Source organism: Nesoenas mayeri (genome assembly GCF_963082525.1).
Source record: "Nesoenas mayeri genome assembly, chromosome: 1".
NCBI classification, from domain to species: domain Eukaryota; kingdom Metazoa; phylum Chordata; class Aves; order Columbiformes; family Columbidae; genus Nesoenas; species Nesoenas mayeri.
The window spans coordinates 106656155-106680441 of record NC_137541.1 but is presented as its reverse complement, the minus strand read 5'-3'; the positions used below and the strand labels follow the sequence as shown (position 1 = coordinate 106680441).

General features: G+C 39.0%; 1 protein-coding gene across 1 annotated transcript in view; it reads left to right on the top strand.

Annotated features, from left to right (window-relative positions):
• SCML2 (Scm polycomb group protein like 2) overlaps positions 1–24287 on the top strand; it is a gene marked incomplete at both ends in the record, with an annotated part of 60383 nt that overhangs the window by 20998 nt on the left and 15098 nt on the right. Inside the window, 4 exons of the mRNA XM_080344078.1 lie at positions 3866–3954; positions 5140–5383; positions 17653–17903; positions 23031–23166. Coding sequence (XP_080200204.1) covers positions 3866–3954; positions 5140–5383; positions 17653–17903; positions 23031–23166 — 720 coding nt within the window. The remainder of the gene's footprint in view (positions 1–3865; positions 3955–5139; positions 5384–17652; positions 17904–23030; positions 23167–24287) is intronic.

Sequence of the window (24287 nt, the reverse complement as noted above, 5' to 3'; positions counted from 1 at the left end):
ATGCTTAGAAATAGTATCATAGAGTCATAGAATAGTTTGGGTTGGAAGGGACCTGAAAGATCTAGTTCCAACCCCCCCTGCCATGGACAGGGACACATTCCACTAGACCAGGCTGATGAAAGCCCAATCCAGCCTGGCCTTGAACACTCCCAGGGATGGGGCATCCACGGCTTCTCTGGCCAGTCAGTTCTAATGCCTCACCACCCTCATGGTGAAGAATTTCTTCCTTATATCTCATCTAAATCTACCCTCTTTCAGTTTCAAGCCCTCACCTGTCATCCTGTCACTACATGCCCTTGTAGAAAGTCTCTCTCCAGCTTTCTTGTAAGCCCCCTTTAGGTACTGGAAAGCTGCTATAAGGTCTACCCAGAGCTTTCTCCAGGCTGAACAACCCCAACTCTCTCAGCCTGTCCTCATAGCAGAGGTGCTCCAGCCCTCTGCCCACCTTTGTGGCCTCCTCTGGCCTCGCTCCAAGAGGTCCATGTCCTTCTTAAGTTGAGGGCCCCAGAGCTGGACACAGTACTACAGGTGAGGTCTCACCAGAGCAGAATAGAGAGACAGAATCACCTCCCTTGACCTCCTGTCCATGTTCCTTTTGATGCAGAATATAGTTGGCTTTCTGGGTGGGGTCACATTGAGCTTTTCACCCCCAAGTCCTTCTCCTCAGGACTGTTCTTAATCCATTCTCTACATAGCCTATATTTGTGCTTGGGATTGCCCCAACTTGTGTGCAGAATGTTGTGCTTGGCCTTGTTGAACTTTGTGAGGTTCACATGGGCACACCTCTCAAGCCTGTCGAGGTCCCAGTATGCAGAATTTCTTTTGCCTTCCCTGAACAATACAAGTGACAACATTATGTGCCTCCCTAAACTGAGAAATAGTGCTTGGGCTTAGTCTTATTGAGGAAGTTTATTAAATGGAGAACTGTACAAAGGGGTTCCTTGATATATGATGAATAAATAGTCAGAGGTAATTTTGACTAACTGCTGGGGATAATGTAAGTGTGATAGCTCTTTTCTTTGCTCTGATTAACTTGTATATTTAAATCTACATTCTTGTACCATATTTGTTACAGCTTAAACTTCCAGATGTGAAAATCTTTAAAGAAACACATTGGTCTGAAAATAGATATGCTTTTAAAAAGAAGGAAAAATGATGACTAACATTTATCTTAAACCCTGCTCCTTCACCCCAAAAAACCCAACCTGCAAGAGCAGCACCCTCTCCTCTGTTGTCCTGTTATCTTCTGTAGTTTTTAGGAGATGCAAGAAATAGTGTTCTTAATGTAAGAAATTAACTGTAAGCAGAAATTAGTTAGTTCTGGTTTTCCATATTATGGTTATAAACCACTTCTGGTTCAGTGTCATCAATGACACAAATGACAAGGCGGGTGCAGTGAAGATAGGTATACCTGTTTTCTCTTAGTAGCCTCTCAAAAGACTTGTCAACCCAGCTTGTTAACAACTTTCAGGTCTTCTGTTTGAAAGGTGAAGTGAAAAGTAACGTTTCACTACAGTAGGAAACTTGATTCGCTTGTAGAGAAGCGAACAGACAGAGCAGCAGTTGTCATAACCAGGAGACACTTCACATAGATTATAAGGGTAGATTTCTGTGCCATTGTGCCACTTAAGAAACACAAGAAAAGCAGTGCAACCAGGGTGCCAGGCTGGAAGAATATTTGGGATAGGTAGATATAGCTTGAGCCCAGGATGGGTTTTTTCATTCTGTCCTGTGAATGTATAGAAGTTTTGAATGAAAGCACTGGAAATTCTTGACACCTGAAGGAAAAGTTACTCGGTTTAACCTCTCTGAAGGTCTTGGTACAACCTTATCGAATTAATGCAGTGATATCAGTATGAAAGGGAGTTGTAATAGAGAAGAGCATACCTGTTCCTTCAGCTGCACTTATGTACAGTGTTAAATGCTTGGTTTCAGTTCAGGAGCACAGTGCCTTTTAAAACATGTTTCTAAACCAGCCCGATGGGTATAACAGCTCTGGTTATGTATAACGGGGACAGTCGGTCCGTTAAGAAGAGAAACTTTCCACGGAGACTGATGCCTTCTCTTGGGATACTGTTTCTCGCTCCGGTTGGGTCAGGCTGCTGTCGTGCAGCACCTGACAAGCAGCTGTTTCCCCGCACCCAGGCACATAAGTTTACCTGCCCTTCCAACAATTGCTGATTATTCAGAAAAGAATGTGAGTGCCATTATTTTGTCCCTCCTGCCCCAGATTTTTCTAGAGATAGGCTACATTCCAGCAGTCAAACATTCTGGCATACCTAGATACATGTTTGAAAAAGCCTTTCTGGCACTTTTACAGCATCCTGTTCCTGGGCAAAGCTGGGAGCTAATTGGGTGTATAATTACCTCCTGTTAGACATTTAAGCAACTGATTTTTTATTTATTTTTTTTTTCCTGAGTGGTAGGGAACCTTCTGGAAACTAATGTTCTGCTTCTCTCATAATAACTAGCTAAAATAGTCCCTCCTACCTGATTTTTACATAGGTTTAATTATGCATGTTACAAAAGGGTTTTGAGAAGGTGATTAAATGTAGCAAAGAGTTCCTGTTTCAGCCTCTTTTTTCATAAGTGAGCTGTAGGTTGTATAAGGACTCTGGTAGGAAGCCAGGGCTATAATCAGCTTAGCAGTCCTCAGATTATGACACCATTTATCAAATATGAGTTTCGTATTCATTTAGGTGTTGTATAGGTAGTTTCAACTTGAAAAGTGTTTATCCAACTGAAGGTAGCCTAAAACTACTAGTTGAAGAACCATTATATCATGTAATGTAGTTTTAGATGACTTAATGACTTAACTGATCAAGAATTGCAAATATGTTCCACCTTTCTAGTTACATTTTCTTAAGAAAATCATTCAGGCTCAGTTATGAAGGAACTCATCAGTTCCTGACAGATTCTGGTACTATTTGCTTTGTGGAAATTTTTCATTTTGCTCTATGATGTCTGTGTTTCTGTAGAACTGTACCAGATGTATAACTGCTAAAGACACAGAAAAACATGTCCACTGTGTGTGTTATCTTACTCACTGCTTTGAAAAGCACAGAAAGCAAAAGGCCTCTTTTTTTGTTTTGTTTCAACTGAAAAGTAGTTGATTCTGAGGGAAGATTATCTTGAATAAGAATATTTTCAGCCAAAACTTTGTTCTGCCTGAATAAGGTAGTTCATCTAAACAAATTTGATTATTTTTTTGTGCTTTTTATTCCCTTGTTAATGAAGAATATTAAGGTAGAAACATCTTCCAGTTTGTGTTTTCCAATATGATACATGGATTATTAAAATGTTTCTGTTGGTCCCTGTTAAGTGTTCTTTGTTTTTAAGGCTGATCGTTTATTTATTTACTTACTTTAATGGAGGAGGAAGAAGAAAATGATTTTTTTGTTGTTGTTTGCTTGTGGTCTGGTGAAAGAATTACAAGAGTCTTGAAAATAAAAAGGTATCTCCTCAATAAATGTGAGAAATTGGAGCAGAGGATGTTGGTTTAAAATGACAGCAAAAAGTAGTCCTGAAAAGGAAGCTAGGTGCTTGCACTGGGGAAATTACATTGGACCAGGGTCTCTGTGGGACATCCTGATGATCTCCTGTACTAGAACTTGCATGTCATTAAGTTCTAGATGTTTCTCTGTAAAATCACAAATTATGATGAGTGATTCTACAGACAAGTCACTCAGAACAGAAAGGCATCGCACAACTTTCTGCATGACAGCAGCTCTGTCTGTTCCTTCTTGGCTACTTTATTTTTGCCAAGTCCAAAAGAGAGGGAATGAGGCATTAGTAAAACAGAATTTGTCTTTCATTTTACAAACTGAAAGTAGGACTATATACAAATAATTTATTTGTTATTCAGGGTTCCAGATGAATGCATCTTCTTGGCCAATGTTTCTCTTAAGAACTCTCAATGGAGCTGAAATGGCACCCGCAGCATTATTTAAGAAGGTAAGAAGAAAGGGACTGCTAGTAAACATCTTTCTATCCATTGGTTCATGGTTACATTTTTTTAACGAGAATGCTAAGATATTACCGTGTTGTCTGCCGCATGGGAAAGCAAGACTGTTATTTAAAATTACTTTGAACTGGAGTGTCAAGCTGCAAAGTTGGACAAGAAGTGATCTGCTTCTAGTCCACTGGGTAGGCATCTCTTTTCCTGAGACGGGACTTTAAAGCATTGTGTGTCATTTAGAAAAACTGTGTGAGCTCGTTTTTTTTGTGTCTTGTGGATTTAAGATACAATGCATCTCACATTTCTTAATAGCATCGTATTCATGTGCACAGGAGTAAAAAAAATTATACTGGGGAGTAAGAACCATTGGAATACAAGGTTTTGTTTGTCAGCAAATCAAACAGTTGGGTTTAGGCCTGCAAACACATTGCTTGCATGTTAGCTTTATATAATTATATGAATTTTTAATATAAATTCTATACATTTTCTGAGGCGTGGTAAGTCATGCTTCCCTGTGTTAGCCTACCAGCACATCTGAGATGGCTTTTGGATAACAAGGTTCCTGAGGCTGAGGTGGTAATTCAGGCTGCATGGAGCCACAACTCCTGCTGTAGGAGTACACTTGAGGCTGGTCACACTGACTTGATTTTTGTTTTTCTTTTGTCCACTTGGAAATAGTCTCAGGCCAACTGAGTTAGCAAAGGCCTGTATATAATGTCCAATACTAATGAATTTTTCATGGATTGAGAGGTGAAGCTTTTACCTGACAGTTATCAGTCCTCAGAAATATCCGTTCCCTACAAACCTCCTCATCTTTATTAGCATGTAATAATTTCATTTTAGTGTCTTTGCTGTCTTGCTGCCCAGACGTAATGTATTGGGTGCAATCTATTGCTTATGTAAATACCTTTAGTAGGGTCTTTCTGTCATAGAGAATTTTGCTATAATTATCCCAGCTGTGTTTGTTGGAACAGAATCTAGATTTTTTTATAATGCAGGAGAGCAAAAAGCGAATTTGAAATATGAGTAAATTTCCTTGAATGTCTCCTATAACTTTTTGAGAGTGATGAGTATAAATAAGATGCTGTTGAAGAAAAATAGAGATTTTTCTCTTTTTTTTTTTTTAAATTTTTTTAAGAGGCCATAGAAAGACAAATATTCTACCACTCTTACTTTTGTAGGAGCCACCAAAACCTGTGCCAAACTGCTTTAAAGTTGGAATGAAGCTTGAAGCTATAGATAGGAAGAACCCATACCTGATTTGCCCAGCAACCATTGGAGATGTTAAAGGAGATGAAGTCTTTGTTACATTTGATGGCTGGAGAGGAGCATTTGACTATTGGTGCAGATGTGATTCTCGAGATATTTTCCCAGTCGGATGGTGTAGCTTGACAGGAGATGCATTACAACCACCAGGGAACAATGGTAAGATGACTAATAATATTGCTTAATTATTTTCCCCCTCAATTACAGCAGAATTTAAAAAACCAGCTGGCTGTATGCAGATAAGACTGAAGATTTGCTTTGTGAGTAGCTGATGAGGATGAAATGTTGTTATGTTTTCTTTATGTAGTTTAAAGCTAGTAGGATAGTTTCTGGGAAACAATTTTTGTGTGTTCAAAATAACTCTGGGAACAGGGTTTTTTAATACTGTTTTAATACTGTTAGGAAGGATTTTGATAATCTTTAATTTTTGTGTGCTTGTGAAGAATCTTGCACTTAAACTAGATTTGCTCTTTGTATTATAGATAGTTAAATGCTTCTGTTTAATGATACTAATATATTTGCTGTAGCGGCACTTTATATTAAGGTAACTGCTAAGGAAGTAATGTGGTTTTTACTAATGCGATGATTAGAGATGTAAACCATACATTTAGTGTTTCTTCCTTCGTTCTCACAGAATTCTAGCTTGAAGCTGCCTGTTCTGAATGCTTTATCATCCTCATACCCTTAATGATGTTTGTTCACAGGATATAGAGTCCCTTTAGCTAATAGCCAGTGTGCTTTATAATGTACAGCTCTCTACCTTAGAAAGAAAGGAAATGGAATAAAGAGGGATATCCCCGAATGCAATTCCTCTGCTACTTTGGGGACCTCTTGTCATGTTTCTGTAGTGTAAGGCTTTCATGTCAAACTGTTTGGGCTCTTCTGTCCTCACCCCCTTCAAATTTGTCAGAAAGAGAGGATTTTAAAGAGGGGGACCGTATTTTAATTGATTACTTTAATCTTGTTGACCAGAATAATTTGTTCTTGTGGTGAGCATTTTCACAGCTGGTATTAGGTGAGTAAGGATTAAGTAGACCAGTATCACAGAACCAAGGTACTGAAGGAACAGAAATAAGAAGGCAAGAAATGAGTCATGTTTCCTGCCCTCATCTCTGTTGATTTGGTCAGTCTTTTGCTGGCAGGTCAAGACTCGTATGGAAAATCTAGGTGAAATTAGTTAAGGGCATGTCTGCATCCTTGCTCTCCCCTGCCTGCCTGTACTGTCTGCAGTTACTGCCATTGGTCGTGGCACCTGTCGCCAGTCCATTTTAGTGCATTTCGGAAAGGGAGCCACTGTGGGTGTAGCTGTACAGGCAGATCCAGGTTGACAGAATCATAGAATCATTTAGGTTGGAAGAGACCCTTAAGATCATAGAGTCCAACCATAACCTAAGCCTAGGGCTAAACCGTGTCCCTAAGAACCTCATGTGTCTGCCAGTACAAACCTGCAGGGAGAAGGCAGGGGAAGTCAGCTGAGGACAATTTGCCTTCCATCAGAAGTCATCTATTAGGTACCAGGCTGATCGGAGCCTTAATGTTTCTGTGCTCCAAATCTGTCCAGCATCTTTCTCAGCTTCTTCAGAAGGGTTGACCTTGTCTTGAGAAATCATCAATGAGATGTGTTGTTATGGTAAGTTAATTACATTAATTGTGGTGGAATAAAATGGCTTTATACAAAAGGGGCTGTGTAAATAAGTGGCGTAAATGTTGTAGAAGATACTTTTGTGACAGTTTAGATTGCTGAGTCCAGTTGCAGCTTCTGGAAGTAAGAAATATTAAATTGTTTAGTCCACTCCACTTTCAATGCTGAAAAAATGGTAATATTTTGAGATAATATGTACAGATTTTTTTTCTTGCCTGATTAGTGCTTCATAGAGATCAAAGAGTTGTTTAACAATTAGTTAGTAAAGTTGATTATGTATTCCAGTTGTTCAAGTAATAAATACCCACCCTGCCCCCCAGTATTATTAAGTATGTTAACATTTTCTGAAGGCTTGAAATACCTACCCAGGTATTTTTAAGGATTTTCTTGCTTTGTTATAAAAACAGTGAGACCTCAGGCTTTAATAAAACCTGAAGCAAGGTTCTTACAGACTTGTAGTCAACACTGAGGATTTTGGACATGTGATAGCAATTGGGGGCGGGGAAGTGCAAGCTGAGGATTTTGTTATTTTTAGTTCTAAAAGTAAGCCCAAAGTGAACTGCAGTGTGTGTGCTCTTTTTTGCCCCCTCTGTTCAGAACATAAAGAATTTGTTCTTTCAATTTTGCCTCATGTGCTTATCTTTTATGTTCAGTTTGTGCTTGTTATATGGATTTATCAAATTTACATAGCTAGGTGAAATTTTTTTTTTTTGCTCTCAAGTTGTGCTTTTCACTGTTACTTGATCACTTTTGAGCCATTAAAGAACTGTAATGATAGTCCTTTATTAAGATGTAAATAATAGCTTCAAGGAGAGTGTAATCAAGTCATTTCAATTCAGAAATATGATAATGTTGTCAGGATTCTTCATTAAGTCACATTAACATTGACTACTCCTGTTAAGGAAGAAAGTGTGACAGATACTATAGTGTAGGGATTCACTTTAAATATTATAGTATTATTCTGGCCTGGACTTTTTTCCTGAAGGTTAGTTTTGTATTTCTGCATTGAATTACTGTATTAGGAAGTGAAAATAATTGACTGAGTATGGCTTAGATTTCAGAGTGTTTATCATGGGAAGTATTCTTGATTTTTTTTTGTAACTACTTTTTTCTGAAAGCATGTAAACAGGTTAAGTAACTAGTTAAAGGACTGAGAAAACAAACAAACAAAAACTGAACCAAAACCAAACAGGTTTTAGTGACCAAGCAAAACCAGTAGCCTGGAATCTAACTATCAAAGAGATAAATGATACTTTAAATTTCATCCCTACCTAGGACAACTATTTCCTACCATGGGATTTATATTTTAGGGTCTAATTTAGCCCTTTGAAAGAGAGGTGAAATGCAGTAAGGAACACCACATGAAAATTACAGAAGATTTTTATTTCAGGTGTTTACTGTCTTGGCCATTTAGGATGCCCAGAGAGACTGTAGGACCTCTGTCATGGGAAGTTTTTAAGAACCGTTTAAGCACAGGCTTCTTAGGTACAGGTGAATTTATTTACATTATTTATTTAGTATTTATAGCCTTGTCTTCTGTAGCTCGCATTGGTTTTAGAGATATAATTCAGGAACTAAGATGCAATTATTAGAAGATAAAATGGAGAAGATAGGTGAAAAGTTGTGTGGGGCCACCTGTTTTTGACATTTGGGCCTTAATCTTTGTGTTGTTGTTTTGGTTTTGGTCCTTATCAAAAAATGTGAATGGCTGGGCGTCAGGGTATGCGTACAGTGGTATGAAATGTAGCGTACAATATTTATACTAGCAGAAGCTGTGCTTAGCTAATGTTGTAATTTGTTTCCTTAGCAATATCTCTGGTAGCAGTAATTTATGTTATGTATGGTTTGACACCAGTGCCTGTTGTTGGCTTGGCCTGCTGGCCCAAGGTTATTATTTTAAGGATCATTTTGTCTGTGTCTCTTGGTCACTTACGTGCTTTTAGAGATGACTTGTCACTCAGGAACACCAATGTGAACTACAGCTGGTGAAAGAAGTCAGCATGATAGAGTCTGTGCTAGATCAATCTGACAGACCATCTGCTCTATCAGGCTTTCTCCAGCAGTGGTTGAAAGCAGATATCTGAAGAAAAGCATAAGCATGTAGGAGAAAGGTTTGCAGAAGTAATCATAAAATCTGGCTGTTTACAACCCAGCACTTCCCAAGCTCAGAATAATGCCTTTATTCTGAGTACCTCCTGGAGGAGCTCGATCTATTTTATTCCGTTATATTTTGAAGCCATCTGAACTTTTAGCACCTACAGCATCCTTTAGTAAGGAGTTCTGTACTTGAGTATATGTTCTGTGGAAATGAAGATATCCTTTTTCTTGCTGGTAGTTTCATTTGTTGTCTTCATGCCTCGTACTGAAATACCTTCTTGTAATTCTAGTACTTGTGCAGGAAGAGACAGTGAATAGTCATTCCCTAATTACCTTCTTCATGTCCATCATAATTTTGTAGACCTGTTTTCTAAGTTCCCTCAGTTATCTGTATTCCAAACTTGTAAAATTCTGTTCTATTTTGGTTTTTCTTGTTCTGGGATCAGTTTAACTCTTCTGATCACCCTTGTTTTTCTGTACTGTTTCCATTTCAGCTATGTCATTTTTGATCCACTGGAACCAGAAGTACCCAAGGTACTTAAGACTTAGTGGAATTGTGGTGGTTTCTGTATTTTTTTCCTGTTCCTTCTATAATTATTCATGAACTAGTATTTGGGATTTTTGGACTACTACCGAGCAATGAATTAACAGTGTCATAGAAATACTTATTTTAATTCTAAGATGTAATTTTTGTATGCATCAGCTAAAAGGCCATCACTGATCACAGAAGCTGGATTCTTTTGAATTACTGGACATTGGATTTCATCTGTTACTTCCTCTGCTGAGCAACTGCTGAGCTTTGCAAGATCTTTTTATATGTTTTTACTGACTCAAGTAATTGTGCAGCAGTTACTGCTGTCTCATGCTTTATTCTTGTCCTAGATCATATATGAAACAAATGGCACAAGCCCAAGGAGAGGTTCTCATCAGGATGTCTCTAGAGTCCTTTCTTGACTGTTGGAGACATTTCTGTTTGTTCCTGGCTACTGTTTGGTATTTCCCAAGAAATTCTGTAGAAAGCTCATGAGGTTATTCCCTCATATTCATTGCCAACTAAGGATTTTTTTAAGAGACTATGGTGTGAAATCTTGTCAAGTACAAATCCTCAGATTGCATCACTTGACGTTCCATTGACTGCTTGTTTATTGACTCCTTAAAAAAAATAATAATAGGTTTTCGAGATGTGACTTTTCTCTACAGAAGCTATGATTGGTTCTCCACCAGTACATCATATTTATCATTGGGTTCACTACCTCTGTTCTGTACAAAAGTTTTTAGGAACTTGGCCAGTACAAACATCAGGTGTTCTGCCCATACCTTGCTGGCTGCAGTGCTGTCATCACATTAACCACCTTTAAGTCTCTGACCTTGAGGCAATTTTAAGGACAAACTTACAGAGCACCATCAGTAGGTTGGGCATTTCATCTTTTCGTTTCCGTAAAACTCCTGCCAACTCTCTACTGTTTGCTTTTGTCTCCATTTCCTGACCTTGACTACTGGTACTTCATGTCAGGGAACTTGTTTCAAATCCCTGTGGAGAGGGATTCTGATATGGGAACTGATATGATGGGCTTTGTTGGAGTCAGTATGAACACAAAAAAACCTTCCAGTCTTCTTGCTTTAGTATTATCTTCCATATGTGCTCATTCTGAAATTTGATCCTATGTTGAGTCCATATAACTTCTGCTTTTGATATACTTTAAAAAGGTCTTTTAAGCTTGATGTCTTTTGAATTTTTTCTATTAACTCTTTTCTAGGCCAAACATATTATCCTTTTCTATTTAACTGCTGTAGACTGTCATTTTAATTTTACTTAATTGGATAATAGAAAGCTGCTACTATGTCTAGGAATATTCTTGTATTGCACTGTAGTTATCTGTATCTGAGGCTTACGACTGAAGTAAACAGCAGATGACTAGAGCTTGTCAGAGCATTTTTGGTTTGCTGTTTCTGTATAAATTCATTTTACTGTTTAGTCAATACATGTAAATGGAAGTTACTTAGGCAACCCACTTTTTATTCATAATAGAAGTAAAACCTTTTCCATAAAAGACAGAAAACAAAAGCACAACTGGGGACAAGCCATGTGGGAAATGATGAATAGTTTAACCTGCAAAGATTGATTTCAGTATAAAGTAGTATTTATAATTAAGATGTGAACAGATTCTGGAGAGGAATCAGCTTCTATATATCCCTGATCCTCACGGTCTTATGAAGCTGGATATTTGATGGATAAAGGCGGTGCAAGAACTCGCATAGGAGGAACTGCTCTCTGTGCTCTACCAGAGAGAATTTGGGTGACCAAAAGAAGACAATGTAGTAACCTAAATAAACAGTGATATGCTCTATCTTTTATCCTTAGTCTCCTCCCTCCCTCCTTCCTCTCTCCTTCCTCCTTTCTCCCCCCACATCCACATCGTGTGTCACCTGATTGCTTTTCTCCCAATTCAGTGCATTTATTGTCAGTGAGAGCAATCTTCTTTCATTACGCTAATCAGCCTGTGATGTTAAAGGTCTCCTTCAAAAGCTGTCTGCAGCAATAAGAGTAATACAGGCTCAAGCAGAGATCAAAAAGTATCTTATTTGTCTGTTTTATGATTTGTTATTTTAGTTTTATTTAATTTTCAGATGTGTTCTCAATGCTTACCTTGTGCAGATTTTTCCAAGCTAGCTACTGGAGGTGCACTTCTCTGTTATTGATAATGAAATTATGTCTAAATAGCTGTTCTGTATTTTCAGCTGAGTTGCACACGAATGTGCCGCATCAATGTACACTTAAGTACTACTCTGTAATGCTTTCAGATGAAACAAAAGAAGTGTTGGAACTTTAGACAGAGCTACAGTTAGATCTGTGGAAAGACTCTGCGTTGTTTAAAGTAGCCCAAAAAAATCAGATAAGCATGGTAATTCTTAAGTTTCATTAAAGAAAGAAACAAATGTTGAAATGGTACCATTTCATACTGCTGGAGGTTTCATTTTTCTCTCAGTGCAGCCAGCTTCTTTTTGTGAGCAGGTCACAGTAGTTAAATCAGGCACATACAGTAAGCAGATTTATGCTGTCTTCAGAATTGTACATGAAAAACTCCTCAGTGCTTCAGGCTAAAATCTGATTTGCCACATTCTCTCACATGTTAAGCTTTTTTTATTTGGTAGTAATGTTTCTTGGCATCTTGCAGCAAGACGTGGATGGTGCTGCTACAGGGCAGTTAATCGCTTAAGAAAATATAAAGGTTTTGCCTTTCCCATAGCTGTGACTTTACAGTAAGTCTGGTTTCCTTGCCACCTTACCATGTTTATTTAGAAGGTTTAATTTTCTTTTAAACTGGAAGTACTACAACACAGGTATTTTTGACTGTAACATGGAAAATATTTTTTTTAATTTGCTCTTGTTTGAGTATTGTGGATACTAATGTCAACAGGGCTTGTGTTGCCCAGCTAGTGGATGTTTTCCAAATCTATGTTAGTACATATAAGCTATGTTAAGAATATCAGTGCTGTCATTCAGATGCTGGAAGAAAACAAATTGGGGCTTTGCACTAACCATGCTCTGCATTTCTTTTTTCTTGTTACATATTGCTGCTTCATTTTCGGCCCATCTTTCATCCTGCTGATGCTATTTGAGGAAAACTAATGCAAAATGGGGCAGAATCAGCATGCTTATTCTTTACTTCATCATTACTAAAACTCTGACTCGATATGTAGAGCTAGGCTTTGCCAGGCTTATTGACAGTTTCATCAGCAGCACACCTAAACTGTCTTCAGGTAGCTCAAGTTCGTGCTGCTTTGATAGTTTATTGGGTATTTACTTGCTCTCTTCCTTCTTGGCTTATCAACAAAATACAGGTTTGGTTTGGTTTTGGTTTTGTTACTGATAGCAGAAACTAACATCTAGAAAAAAGAAAATTGCAAGCCATGATGTCCATGTCTTGCCAAGGTGGATATCGAAATTTCCGAGTGCACTGTTGCTTTTTAGATATCAAAATGATGACTTATAACTGATGTTCTATCATAGCAACATATCAGTTAGTATTTTGCAGCTACCTCTTAACCAGAAGTAATCCAAATACAGATAGAAAGAGGTGTCATGTGTTACAGACACTTATGGTTTTGTATGGCTCTCTTGTTCAATTGAGACATAAGGACATAAATTTTCATAATCCTTGGCATGAGCTGTTTTGAAAAATTGCTAATCTTTTCCACATCCTTTCCCAGTTGTCAAAACTATCATGCTAATAACTTGCTGTATTAAAGAAGGTTAATTTTACAGTTAATATCCTGGGCTAGAACTCGGGAGGTATGTTTCCATTACCTCCACTCACATGGATTTAGGGTAGGTTGCTAAATCTCTTCAGCCTATTTTTTTATGCATAAATGAGAGAAGGGCCAAGTTTTTATATCCACACAAGAGCATTCAGCTTGCGTCTCAGTGGGGAACAGGAACAATACTACAGTACAAATAGAATCATTTATGTCTTAAAAGAAATTCAGGTTTAAACACTGAATTACTGTTTTTAGCATCCTAATTGGCAGCTTCACCTATGATAGCAATGCTGTACGGCAAATGCAATGTACGGCAAATGCAATGTACGGCAAAATGGGCCCCCACCTTGCTTTGTGTGATTTTACTTCAGCCTTTTAAAGTCTTGTCTTATAATTGTTGCTATGTGATGCTGACTGAATGGCAGATTTCTAATGTTTAAATATTACAAACCTGAACCTATTTTTCCTTCACTTTCTATAAAAACATTGAGTGAAACCATCGTTGGGTATTATCTAAGGGAATTTTACTATTTAGAATTGCATGAGAATTCAGGCTTCTGAGCTGTCACCCATCCCATCCCCTTCCCAAGCGCTGGAGGTTTCAGTAGCTTCAGGTTTCACAGTTATCTTAAATATCTGACTTATTCTGGCAGGAGATCTTGGGGATAACACTGTGGGGTCAAATTTTGCAGTCCTGCATGTGTCTGGGCAGTTTTTCTGCTTCTACAAGCACAATTTGGCCTTCAGTCTGCAGTCTAATCTTTCCTATCCTGCTCATGCAAGTGAGCTCAGTTGGCTCCAGTGGATCTGCTTGTGCGACGAGGGCTGAGTTGTCGCAACGCAGCTCTAGGCTGTGTGTTCCGAGATACTGGATTGGGCATTTCTCTTACATATATTGGATGCAAAGTTTATAGGTGTTGGACTCTTGCAGAATGGCTTTGGAGAAAAAAATGAGAATGTTTTGAATGAGCAGGGATTGAGAGTATGTAAACTGTTTGTGTGTTGCATGAGAGCAGTCACCTATAGCCCTCACTAACATCACAGTATAGCTAGAGCTATGTGAACTTTGAAAAAGCTGTTTAGTTGCTAACATTGCTGTGGTAAAGTACGTTTGTGTGGCATGTTGTCTGCTTTTCACTCATTGAGGATAGCAGTATCGTTTTTGGGTGTAAATAAGAGACTTCAGAAAGAATGACATGAAATGCATCCCACTCCTGAAACGGGAGTGGTGGATATTAGTGTAGAAGAGCAACACCACACAAATGCTTGATTTTGTTTGTGCAAATGAGAAGGCCTTTGTGATGCAAAGCAGCATCCTGAAAAGGCAAATGTGCTTTTTTGGTTGTAAATATCTCAGCTAAATACTGCAGTAATTGCAAGCAGAGCTTGGCATTTTTCCTCTCTATTCTCTTCATCGTTATATTTTAACAAGTTCTCATGAGACTATTAAAACGTCTTAGTTTTTGGAACATGTGGCCTAGTGGGGATAACTCTTGTCTACAGATGCAGTGGGTTGGCAGCTCGATTTTGCATGTCTTTTCATTTCCCTCCAGATCCTGTGACCCAGCGTAACCTTTGGTCTCCCTCTGAAGGCCGGGGTGAAGGAAGTATGAGCAGGTGACTGATGATCACTGTCAATACAGCCTGCAGACAATATGGGGATTACTTTAGCAGTCTCCCACTCCCTTCCGCTCCCCCCCGTGCTCTCTTAAATCAACAAATGCAAATAGCGGCCTCCTCATTTGCTGCTATCTCCGGGAGGCTGCCCAGGCAGCATGGGCTTTGTTGCAGTCCTGCCTATGGAAAAAACCAGCTTCGGCCCTAGGCAGAAGGAAAAATACTAAATGGGACCTGACTCCCTCCCCCTTAATGGTTAATGCTGCTAATATTTGGTCCTCTGGCGTATACAGGTAGGAGGATGCTGAGATGAGAGTACTTGGTGTGTTTGTTTCAAGAGGGCAGCCTGAAGTGGTTGGAGCTGTTTGCATTGTTACTCTTTGTCTGGTAAATGTCCTTCCGGAAGGGAACAGGGATTGCCCAGTGTCCTGAAACTCATACCTATGCTCCTAGAACCTGTTGACATTGCAGTCAGCTGTGTGTTTAACCTTAGCTGTGCCTTTACTGTGCGAGAATAGAAATGCATTTGCTAGATTTCAGCAGAGGCGCAAAGAATTGGTGAACCGACATTTCTTTACGAATTTGTGATTGTTTTGTTAAACGCATAGTTGTGTGGCACAAATAAATAAAATAGCTGCAGTTTACATTGGTGTGAGCATAATACAGGACACAACGCATAGTACTGAATTGTACAGCATACAGTTGATATTCTTTTGCTTTCTAGACATACAGCTTAACACGAGTTGTCATTCAGCAGTTTGGAGACATAAGAGTAATGCTCAGCATTTGAGTAAAATTCTGTTCATCTTATTTTAAGATGTCATTGCATATGAAAATAACTTTTGGCATATATAAATAAAAGGAAGGTGATCACTTTGCACATCCAGAAGGTGCTCCTTCTCAGATACCTAGGGATATCATGTCTGTATTTGATGTATTAGGATTGCAACCAGCCATAATGAAGAGATTTCTTCTGAACTGCCATTTAGGAATGTTAGATTATGAACTGAATCAGGTGAATAGCAATGTATGTAAATGCTCTTACAGCTTTAAAAAAATGTGTGTCAGTAGTACTTGTATTTTATAAGAAGTCTGTTTATAGCATGTATTTCATCTTGTTGTGACATTTTTTATTGCAAATGCTTAATAACAGTTAACTTGTGAATAAAAATTCAAAGTTAAAGTAACAGTTGTAAAGCTAGGTGCTGGACTGCTAAGGTGAATATCACTTGTAGGGCTAGACAGTAGAACTATTACTTAATCTGTAAGTATACTCTTTTCTTAAGATCTTATTTCAAATGTACCTTTGAGTTTTATTTCATGTTTTATTTACTCACCAGAAAGCCTCAACATACTAATATTTTAGGAGAAGAAATATTCTAAATTCACAAAAATCCAGGAAATTAACTATTCAGCAGCCCCCCTATGCTCCACTTCCAGTCTGCAGTTGTGCTTTGGACCAGGCACTCGTGACTGACAGAGTCAAAGCTTGCTTGACCCCTAACTTGCAATACTTCTAAGTTGTGTCATACTAAGGTCATAGTATTTGAGGTTAGGGTGAATCATAGAGATTCATCATCGCTGAGATGCGAAAGGCTGGGCTAGAGGCAGTGGAATACTAGAAAGCCATCTAATTTTAGTGTAAAGAATTAAAATTATTTCAAATACGTTATGTCACTTTCCCACAGCTCTCGCACCAAGGGTTGTTTGATGTCACAAAATCTACTGTTTTCATCTTCTACTTACCTCTTCCACAACTTCTGCATCTGCCTGCCTGCCAGCAGTCAAGCCAACAAAGTAGAATATTTATTGGACTTTTAGGCTTAGCATTTTCTTGACTACAGGTGCTGCTGTAACATGGTGTGGTACATCTTTTCATTGAGGATGTCTCCTTATCTATTTGTTCTTCTTGGCATTCTCCTGGTATTTTAATCAGTCCATTGTGATTAACATAACATTTTCTTGTTAAAATAAAATCATTGTTATTACTTCAGAGAAGAGTCAGTTGCGTGGAAGAGGTTGATAACTGGGAGGTTCTGTTCAATGAACTCTGGTTACATCTTGCAGCTTCACATCAGATGATAATACAGTCACATCATATACATATTCAGTCAATATTTTTATTGGGATGGGAGATTCAACAGACAACCACTTCAGTGTAAAGAATGAATAAAAATGACACTTTGATTTTTTTGGAAGACCTTCTTCCAAATAAAATTTTAAGTCTGATGGCTCCAGGTAGAAAAATCTGGGTGTAGTTATATGAATTTAACTTTCTAAACTGGCATCTCAGACAAATGCTTGTTAATGGTACTTTGCCTGTCATCAGTTTCTCCTCTTCAGTGGGAAGGTTTTCTTCTCTACTCAAAAGGTTTGTAGCTCCCTAGAAGTATTTAGCATGTCTTGTAATTATGGAAACTGCTCTTAGAGGAGAACGGATGTATTGTGGGCTGTATAATTTGTGAAGTATTTTGAAGGCCTTCTTGATGAATGGCACTGTACAAATATTATAAAGAAAATTGTGGGAAGCATATATCAGGTGAGTGGATTAATTATATTTTGTTTTTATTAGGATGTTTTTCTCTTAGGAAAGTCCCTCTAAAATAGTGGGTATAGAAAGTTCTGGCTTGGGCTTTAATGAAGTTATATAGTTTCATGCCAACCACTTAAGTTCAAAACATCCAAGTATATTTATTTAACAAGATAAATTGTGCACTACATTTTTTTTTTTAAGCCTTTGTTAGAAAAGTTGCTTTCCATCATTCATTTTGAGGTTTTCCTCCCCTCCCCTTTTGTTTTTGTTTTTCCTCAGTTTCCATTACAAAGAGCAGTGCAAAAATCCAATCTTCCCCTTCCAAAGTGACCCGGCGTTCAATGCAGTCTCCACAGAAATCTGCTCCAGCACCAGCGCAACGGAGCAGGAAACCAGGTCGGGGCAAACCCCCTGGACAGTCTGCAGCTCCCAAGAAGGGCAGGTCACCTAAAAATATTCCCTTGACAAAAAGCACCTCTCATACTGAAAATCTTAAAACAAGGAAAAAAAGTTTAAAACCTGGAAAAAAGGTTAGTCCTTATCTACTACTTTACTTTATATTGCAAAACTTTGTAGTGAGATTTTTTTTTAATTATTCTTATTTAATTTTCTGTCTTCTCTTCAGCCTTTAGGGCTTTACCATTTTCAGCAATTGATTACAAGAAAAAGTCTAGAAGAGTTATTCTAGAATATGAACTTCTGTGCATTATTTTATTCCAGAACAAGACTGCAGATTTATTTATGGATCAGTTATTGGTGTTGAAAAATATTGTTCTGGAATAGCCATTTTCAATAAAGTTCCAAGAGCCAGGGAGGCCTTTAGGATTTTTTGTCTGGGTTATTTTGTTACTGAACCATATACATAGTTTGCTTAATTTTTAAAAATTTTTATTATTTGGGGGTTTTTGTCTCATGTTTAGAAACAAAGGATTAGGAACAGTGAGGGTTTTGGCACTTTAAGCATACAGCTGGATTTGCCAAATGGATCTCTTAGATACCCCCTAATCCTGGGGATACCATCGTGATGCAGGAAGCTTCTTTCCAGGCAGTACATTTCTCCAGGTGTGAGCTGAATTCTGCCCTGACCTGAAAGACACTGCGTCTTTCTGCCTTTCTCCCTGCCAGGCTGAGTCAGGCCTGGATGCTTGGCAGCTGCTTCCAGCTTCAGCTCCTCTGGAGCTGCTTGACCAGATATGAACCAGCACTGCTGAAACCCCCCCTTAACCACTCCACAATACCAGCACTGGTGGGTAAATGATGAGTATGAGCTGGTCCAGGGAGCCAAACTGGTAGACAAGTAACAGCATCTCTCCCTCTTCTTTGTCTGCTGCTCCCACCTCCTGCCTCAAGGCACAAATGCTGCTGGTGCTGCTTGGAAGGACAGAATCACAGCAAAGAAGATTCAGACAAGTTTTAGAATCATAGAATCATTTCAGTTGGAATAGACCCTCAGGATCATCGAGTCCAACCGTAACCTAACTCCAGCATTGAACCATGTCCCTAAGAAACTCATCCAAATGCCTTTTAAACCTCTTCAGGCAGGGTGACTCCACCACTTCCCTGGGCAGCCTGGTCCAGTGCCTGACAACCCTTTCTGTGAAGAAATTTTTTCCTTATATCCAATCTGAACCTCCCCTGGGTCTTGAACTGGCATAGAAGTACAATCTATTTTCTGAGGCTTGCTCTGCCACTGCAGGCTGTCAAAGAGAACTAGCAATCCTGCCATCTCTTTCCCCAGACAGTTTGTGTCTGTCCCTGTGCTCCTCCCTCTTTTGCATTAGCAACAATGGGGAAGTGGGGACATTGTGATTTCTGTTTGTGTGTTTGGGTTTTTTGGTTTTTTTTAATTGTTGTTGTTGGGTTTTTTTGTTTGTTGTTTTGTTTGGGTTTTTTTGTGGGGTTTTTTTTTTGCGGGGGGGGGGGGGGGGAGGCGGGGTGGGAGTGGTGCATGGAATTTCTCCTCGTATCTGGATCACTGTAGGCTGTGGGATCTATTGCTAGTGATGTGTGGAAAGGGGTGGAGTAATGGCACAGGTGGGACATCTCCCTTCAGGGATAGTGCTGATCAGTGTAAAAGTATTGGTGAAGTAACATTATTAGAGCATATCCAGAAGGCTCCAGCACAAAACTGGAAGCAGGCACTTTGTTGAAATGATGACCACAAGGTAAGAAATTATTCTGGGGACTGGAAATTGAAAGCTGAGTGCTGTCTCCTCAGCTGCCTGCTCTTTCCAGTCAGGCATCCAAACTGGCAGGCTACTGATGCAACTGCTTTCCAGCTTTATCTCTAGCTTGGTGTATAGAAGTGCACAGATGAAAGAAAGGTGCTTCCATCCAGACTCAGCGGGTGGATAGAGTGTTCTTCATAATTCTGGGGGGCTCCAAAGGAGAGCATTGAACATAGGACTTTCATATCTTAAGGATGTAGTCAGGTATGGCAGGATGCGCCCTTTCGTGTGAGAGTTTTGTTTTTTCTGTTTCATGAAGAAGAAATTGAGAGGCTTTGTGTATCCTTTGGAATAAGAATTTGAGGCAACTCACCCTTAGAGGATGCTTCTGGGCTCTAAACGCGGGGTGTCTGAAAGTGTCTGCTTGGAGCACCACATCAGGCACCTTGTCTGTGTGAGGTACTTGGGGGGGAATTGCTTGGGGAATGGGGTTACTGCCGGCACTCCCTGTCTTGAGGCAGTGAATATGAAGCACCTCTACATGCTCCTGATTTCCTTTGTGGTACTAGGCAACTGAGAGTTATGTTTGGCAGAGTCCAAGTTTGGTGTATCTAACTTGAGGGTTTTACTACATTAACTTTTGCATTAAAAACTTTGAAAATGAGCTCCTTTTGAGAATCCACAGAGGGTTTCTATTGCTTTGTTTTGGTACATGGTTAAATTGCCAAGATGTTACACGTATGTGTAAGCTCTTATTTGGACTGTTGCACCTGTTAGCATAAGGGTGAAGAGAGGAAATGGCTTTGTGAGAGTTGTGCACAGACAGGGCATATCTGACGTGGTGTGCCATACAGCCTGTATACCTCATAATACTTAAGCAAATATAATGCAAGTGGTACGTACCTAGAGATTTGAAAGTGTGAGGGCGGGGGGCTGTGAGTTTTTGTTTGTTAACAAATTGGGCTTTGTTTATTTATTTATTTATTTATTTTTAAATTAAAGACCGATCCAAAAAGACCCTCCAGATTTAACGCTAAGTAATTATGCTTCAAGTGTGAGCTGGCTATGTGGTAATTCAAAACCTGTGTATTTAGGGAGATTGTTCTATGCCTGATACGCTGTAGAGTTGTTTGATTTTCTTTGCTCCTTTTTTTTTATGCTTTAATGTTTCTCATTGTGCAGGTATTAACTTTTATTATACAACTAGGAATGTTGAGCTGTTGTGTCATTTTTCTCTTTGATTCAAAAGTTTTCTAAGCTTCTTCGTGAGTATGAGATGTATGTCAGGTTTAGTCTTCATTTGTCTTTCTCAGTTTGCACTGTATGGTATTACTCCGTCATAATGAAGAAGAAATCTCTTGACATCTCTTTCATTATTTTAAAAGTGCCCTTTGCGTAACAATACAAAGAATTCCTTGCAGAATTTCTTGAGGAAGTGCATTGGTGTGTGGATCACAGCCCTAAATTTGACCCCACAAAACGAGAGTTTTTAAGCATCAGGGCAAAGCCTGTGAAGTTGGCTGTGTGGTGCCAGGCTGTGAGCAGAGCTGTCTGCAGGCAAAGGGAGCTGGCGTGACCTCCCAGCTGGCAGGGAGACAGTTCATGACACCCTGACCACGCAAATGTGCTGAGCCCTGCTGGGGATGTGAGCCCACTTCGTGAAACAGGGTGGTTTGGGGATCACAGCTTGCTGCTCATCAGTATGGGGTTGCAAAATGAGAACTTCAGCTGAGTGAGCATAACATGCTGTATTTCCAAAACACAGGCTCTTTTCTCCTCCTGAAGGAGGAGGTAGGAAATGGCCAACAAGCCTCACCATGCTTATATGTTAGTGTGAAGGACAGCTAGTTCCTCTCTCTTACACTGGAGTGTTTGTATTTTGTTTTCATGCCTACATTTCTCGCATTTCCTCTTCTTTCCCCTCAACTCAGCCACCCATATTTTGCAGCATGGTGACAGACACTTGGGTCCCTAAATAGTCCCTGCTTCAGAGCAGCCTTCAGGAATGTCAGATTTCAGATCAAAAGCTCAGACTTCCCCAGTACATTTTTGTTTTGTGTATTAAGGATGGAGGGAGACCTTTCTGCCACTCAGCATTAAGATACATATGCAATTCCTGACAAGTGATTCATCACTGCTTGCTTTGGTATCTGACCTGAGCCACCTCATCCCATTCACAATGCAATGCCAAGCCTTGGTAGTCTATTCCCTGTGTTCATGGTGATTCTACCCAGTGCTGTATTGACAAGCAGTTTCTCCAGCCAAACCCATCTTCTTTGAACTGTAAGGGGCGCAGAAGTTTTCTTTAACGTGCTCTGGATTTCAGAAGAAAATTAATTTATTCTTTATAGGTGTTGCAAAGAATTTGCTCTTAGGAAGATGTGTGTTTTGATTGCTTTCTACATGATTTTTGATATGTTATTTGGAAAATATGCTGCTTCTAAAAGTATAAAGGATGGATACTGCTAAATGCAAGAGGTCTTAGTCTCTGTTAGCAACTTGAGTGACTTTTCAGTTCACTGTAGATCAATTTTAGCAGTAAGTCCTTACCATATGAGTAGCTAGGTCTCTGCTGCCTTCAGCAGTGTCAAGACCTTGGGTAATCACTTATATTCCTAAATTTTTGGTAGGTAGGAGAATGAGAACATAACAAGTTCTCATGCAAGAATAAATGGTAAATGGAGAGGTGATAAACTTTTCTGCAATTCTTTTTGTATTTCCATGTATTTTCATAGCATGTCAAAGCACATTAGAAATGCCTTCCTTGTGGATGTCTCTTTTCTAAACCCCAGTCCAAACCAAATTAAAACAAAAATTCTCCCTTATTCAGGTGGAAGTTAATGCATGCTGACCAATTTCTAAATCTTTGTGCTGTGAACTGTGGCCGTCTGTCATGATGAGCTGCAAATAAGTTTGATTTGGGGAAGGAAAATGTTTTCACAGCCCATGTGACTGGATTGTAATTACTGGTTTATTTGATACCTTGTGTAAAGCACCAGTTCCCGAAAGTGGTTAACTGAGAATCTCAGCCCCTTTGAAACAAGCTGAGGGAAATCTGGGTGCACTCTAAAGCTGACACCTAAATGTAACTCAGGTTTTATATGGCCCAACTAACTGATGGGAGTTATGATGAACCCAGATGATTGGAAGTGTATGGACAGGAAAATAATCCAAAACCCCTCTTCTGTGCTTCTGAGATTTAGAAGGGTCGTGAGTTAGTAAATAAAGCTCCTTCTTTTCCCTCTTTTCAGGTAGAGGTTGGTTCCTTCTTAAGTTGTTTGTCTTCCACTGCCTTAGTTAAGTAGCTGCAAATGCAAACTGACAGTTTCTGGTCTTCCTTTCCCAGACTTTATGTTCTCTGCTGCATGTAGTAGTTTTGTAAGAAGGAACCATATGCATTCAGTAAGATGGTAACTGATAGCAGAAAGATTTTTATGAACTCCTTAAAAGAAATTAAACATTTTGACTTTGGCTTTTTTCTCTAAACAGAAAAAAATCTCGCTGGAACAACTGACTCCTGCATCACCCGCTCCTCATTCTTCTCCCGAGGGGGACAGTGGCACTACGCAGATACTTAAAGATGGAATTAGTTTGTCTGGTGCAACTGCAGCAGTTATATCCACAGGTAAAAGACAAAGAAAAATTACTTTTTTAGTGTGAAACGCCTTCCATTTCAAGCAAACTAGTAGTGTCATTTTATGGAAAACTTGCTGCAAACTTATTACTATCAATCATTATCCTGCTACCTTATTTTTTAAAGGTATTTGTAGATGCCAGTGTTACTTTGCAGAACTGGTATTTTGATGCCTGCATTATAGCAAGAAGTGCTGGAGTGCAGGACTTTTTGATAAATCTGTGAGACTGGACAGTTTGTTCCTGTCTGAAGAAGGAAACTGTACAGTTCTTTCATGTCTGTCCCACTCCTTAATGTATGAAATGGGAATAGATGTAGCTGAAATCCCATATAATGTTCTGATATCATACATGCTGTACTGCAGTATAAAAAAATTGAGATTTTTATCTCTGTATAGCCTTACATTAAAAGAAACAACTCAGACTGTTTAAAACAAGTAAAGGCAATCAGACAAAATATATTCCTCCTTCCTCTTATGTTTGCTTATTTTTGAAATAGAACAAAATGTATCTTGAAAAGGGTTGTCAAAAGAGCAATAAGCTAGTTAATGAACTAACTAATTGAGGTACTTATGACCCTGGAGCAATACAATTTGTATGTTGTCAACTGAAATCTCAGAACTTTCTAAAAAACTCCATAAATTATGATAATTTTGTTTGGGGTGCTTTTTGACCTTTAAAAACTGTTTTTACAATAGAAGTTGTCAGGATCTTCTCACTCCCAGCTTCAGTGATGGTTGAGAGGAAAAGATGTATGTGTTTCCTAGGAAAACAAACCTTTCAGGAGGCCGTTTCTGTTGAGCCCAGACAGAAGATGCCATGAAAAATACTTCTGCTGATTTGTACCTTTGGTTATTTGTACAAATAGGTTTCCTCCAGTTTTCAGACATCAGAGAGTGAACAGATATGCATGAAGACATAAGATCATTAAAACACAAAAATATTTCATTTTTTAAAATAGAGGTTTTTAACTAAGCCCTAATAATACTACAGTTCAGAAAATATGGTTGTCTTTTGTATAACAGAATGCTTAAATTGTCTGCTTAACCACCACAGAGGCATGTTTTTTCATTAAGCTCTAATAATGTCTGGGATGCATTCCTGGTCATGTGA